Below are 1194 nucleotides of genomic sequence, written 5' to 3'. Positions count from 1 at the left end.
GAAGTCAAAATAGTTTTAACTAAGATTTTTGTATCTTTTGAAAATTTTCAATCAGGTCCTTGAAATTTGAACATTTCTAATCAAGTCTCTCTAGTTTAATTTTGTGATCACTGATCAAGCATAAATTCCCTCTTTCTTGTCACAATATTTTAACTAAGATTGAAAAGGGTGATTTGTATAGTTTAAGGACAAACTAGAAGTGTTTAAATTGTAAGGACCAAATTAATTTTTTAACTTTTTTAACAATACAAATACATGATTATAAAATTTAAATTATAAGATTTTGCCACAGGAATTGAATCTAGGTCCTTCAGCTTATTCAGTTCTGAGAGATTGGATACGAAATAGTGATGGAAAGCTTAATTTACTTGGATATACAAAATTTTTGCATGGTGTCACTCCTCGTAGTTCAAACCCTAGACACCACCGTTAGTCCTTTTTAGCTTTGACATATATGATATACAAATAGTTGAGGAATGATAGAGGGATATCAGAATTTATTATTTTTGACCATCAGTTAGCTATCAAAGTTTAAAAATATGGAATAAAGTATGTTGTTGAATTATTAGACTAAAGGAACTAAACTAAAAGAATTGAGCGGATGGCTAAGTTGATGACTAAAAAAAGTAAATTCTGATAATCCCTAGTATTTCTTAATATAGTTTTCAATTTTCATGATGAGGCATGAAAAAAGAAAATTATAGATGGAACTTTTTTTTCTCAAATTTTCTTCCAGGGTAAATAATGTTGTGTATAAATGTATAGGGAAAGTAGATTCAATTATATGTCAAATCTTTTTTCCTTTGTTTTTTGGGGACATGTATATGTCAAATCCTTTTAATTCTCATTTGCAAATTTATGTCTCCACGGATCTTAGGAATCCAGTTTATTACAATGTGACATGTGACAATTCAATGCCTTATTCTTACAATGATACGTGTTAATGGTACTCTATATACACTAATGTTTATGTTCTTGAATTTATACACTAATTAAAGATTCAGATTCAAATATCTGAAAATTAATTATTAAATTAGTCATTATATACGTGTATAAATATGTATTATTTAATTTATTTTTAAAATAAATTTTATATTTTAATATTATTATATAAACAATAGAAATTTTATTAATACGGAAAGTCGAATTTCAGATGAATTTTTAATTATTTTTTATAATAATTTTCATTACGTA

At 25.8% G+C, this 1194-nt stretch overlaps 1 protein-coding gene across 2 annotated transcripts in view; it reads left to right on the top strand.

Annotated features, from left to right (window-relative positions):
- LOC107624055 (CDPK-related kinase 3) overlaps positions 1-956 on the top strand; it is a 5685-nt gene extending 4729 nt beyond the window's left edge. For both annotated transcript variants that reach the window (XM_016326499.2, XM_021115256.1), the window contains exon 11: positions 293-956. In XM_016326499.2, coding sequence (XP_016181985.1) covers positions 293-433 — 141 coding nt within the window. In that variant the 3' untranslated portion in view covers positions 434-956. The remainder of the gene's footprint in view (positions 1-292) is intronic.

This window comes from Arachis ipaensis, chromosome B02, assembly GCF_000816755.2.
Source record: "Arachis ipaensis cultivar K30076 chromosome B02, Araip1.1, whole genome shotgun sequence".
Lineage (NCBI taxonomy): Eukaryota > Viridiplantae > Streptophyta > Magnoliopsida > Fabales > Fabaceae > Arachis > Arachis ipaensis.
Note: the sequence above shows the minus strand (reverse complement) of the source record. Positions and strands in the feature narration are given on the sequence as shown.